This window comes from Bison bison, unplaced genomic scaffold, assembly GCF_000754665.1.
Source record: "Bison bison bison isolate TAMUID 2011002044 unplaced genomic scaffold, Bison_UMD1.0 scf7180017864141, whole genome shotgun sequence".
Classification (NCBI taxonomy): domain Eukaryota; kingdom Metazoa; phylum Chordata; class Mammalia; order Artiodactyla; family Bovidae; genus Bison; species Bison bison.
Window position 1 is genome coordinate 399633 of NW_011494713.1, and position 447 is coordinate 400079.

The window sequence follows — 447 nt, forward strand, 5'->3', positions numbered from 1 at the left end:
GACGTGAGCCAGACCAGGAGTGTGACAATGGGTGCGGTCGGCTCTGGGTTCCGGAAAATTCCTCCCGGCCGGAGGTGGGGGACGTTGAGGGGTGGGGAGGAGGGCGGTCTCCCGGGGCCCTTCTTTCCGTCGCCACTTCTCACCTCCTTTAAAAGCATCGAGACCGCTCTGCTGGTCTGTCGGAGCCCAGGCCCGAAGGCGCGCCAGGAGCCTCGGGTGAGGAGCTGGGGAGGAGGCTGAGAGGGGGCGCGACCAGGCTTTTCCAGCTCCCGCCGCTCAGCGGCCGCGGGCCAGGGCGCGCGCACCGCGGGGCCGGGAGTCCGGGCGCGGTCCCGGCCTCGCCTCCTCGCGCTCCCGAGGCCGTCTCCTCCGCGCGCCGCGGGCGCTGGCCAGAGGCGGGGACTCGCCGCTGCGGAGGCCGCGAACGCGGCGGCGCTGGACGCTGCC

At 73.8% G+C, this 447-nt stretch overlaps 1 protein-coding gene across 1 annotated transcript in view; it reads left to right on the top strand.

Moving 5' to 3' along the window:
* The window catches only part of GOLM1 (golgi membrane protein 1), a 61243-nt gene continuing 60796 nt past the window's right edge, over nt 1–447 (top strand). Inside the window, exon 1 of the mRNA XM_010840171.1 lies at nt 1–216. Within this exon, the coding sequence (XP_010838473.1) occupies nt 28–216 (189 nt within the window). The 5' untranslated portion in view covers nt 1–27. The remainder of the gene's footprint in view (nt 217–447) is intronic.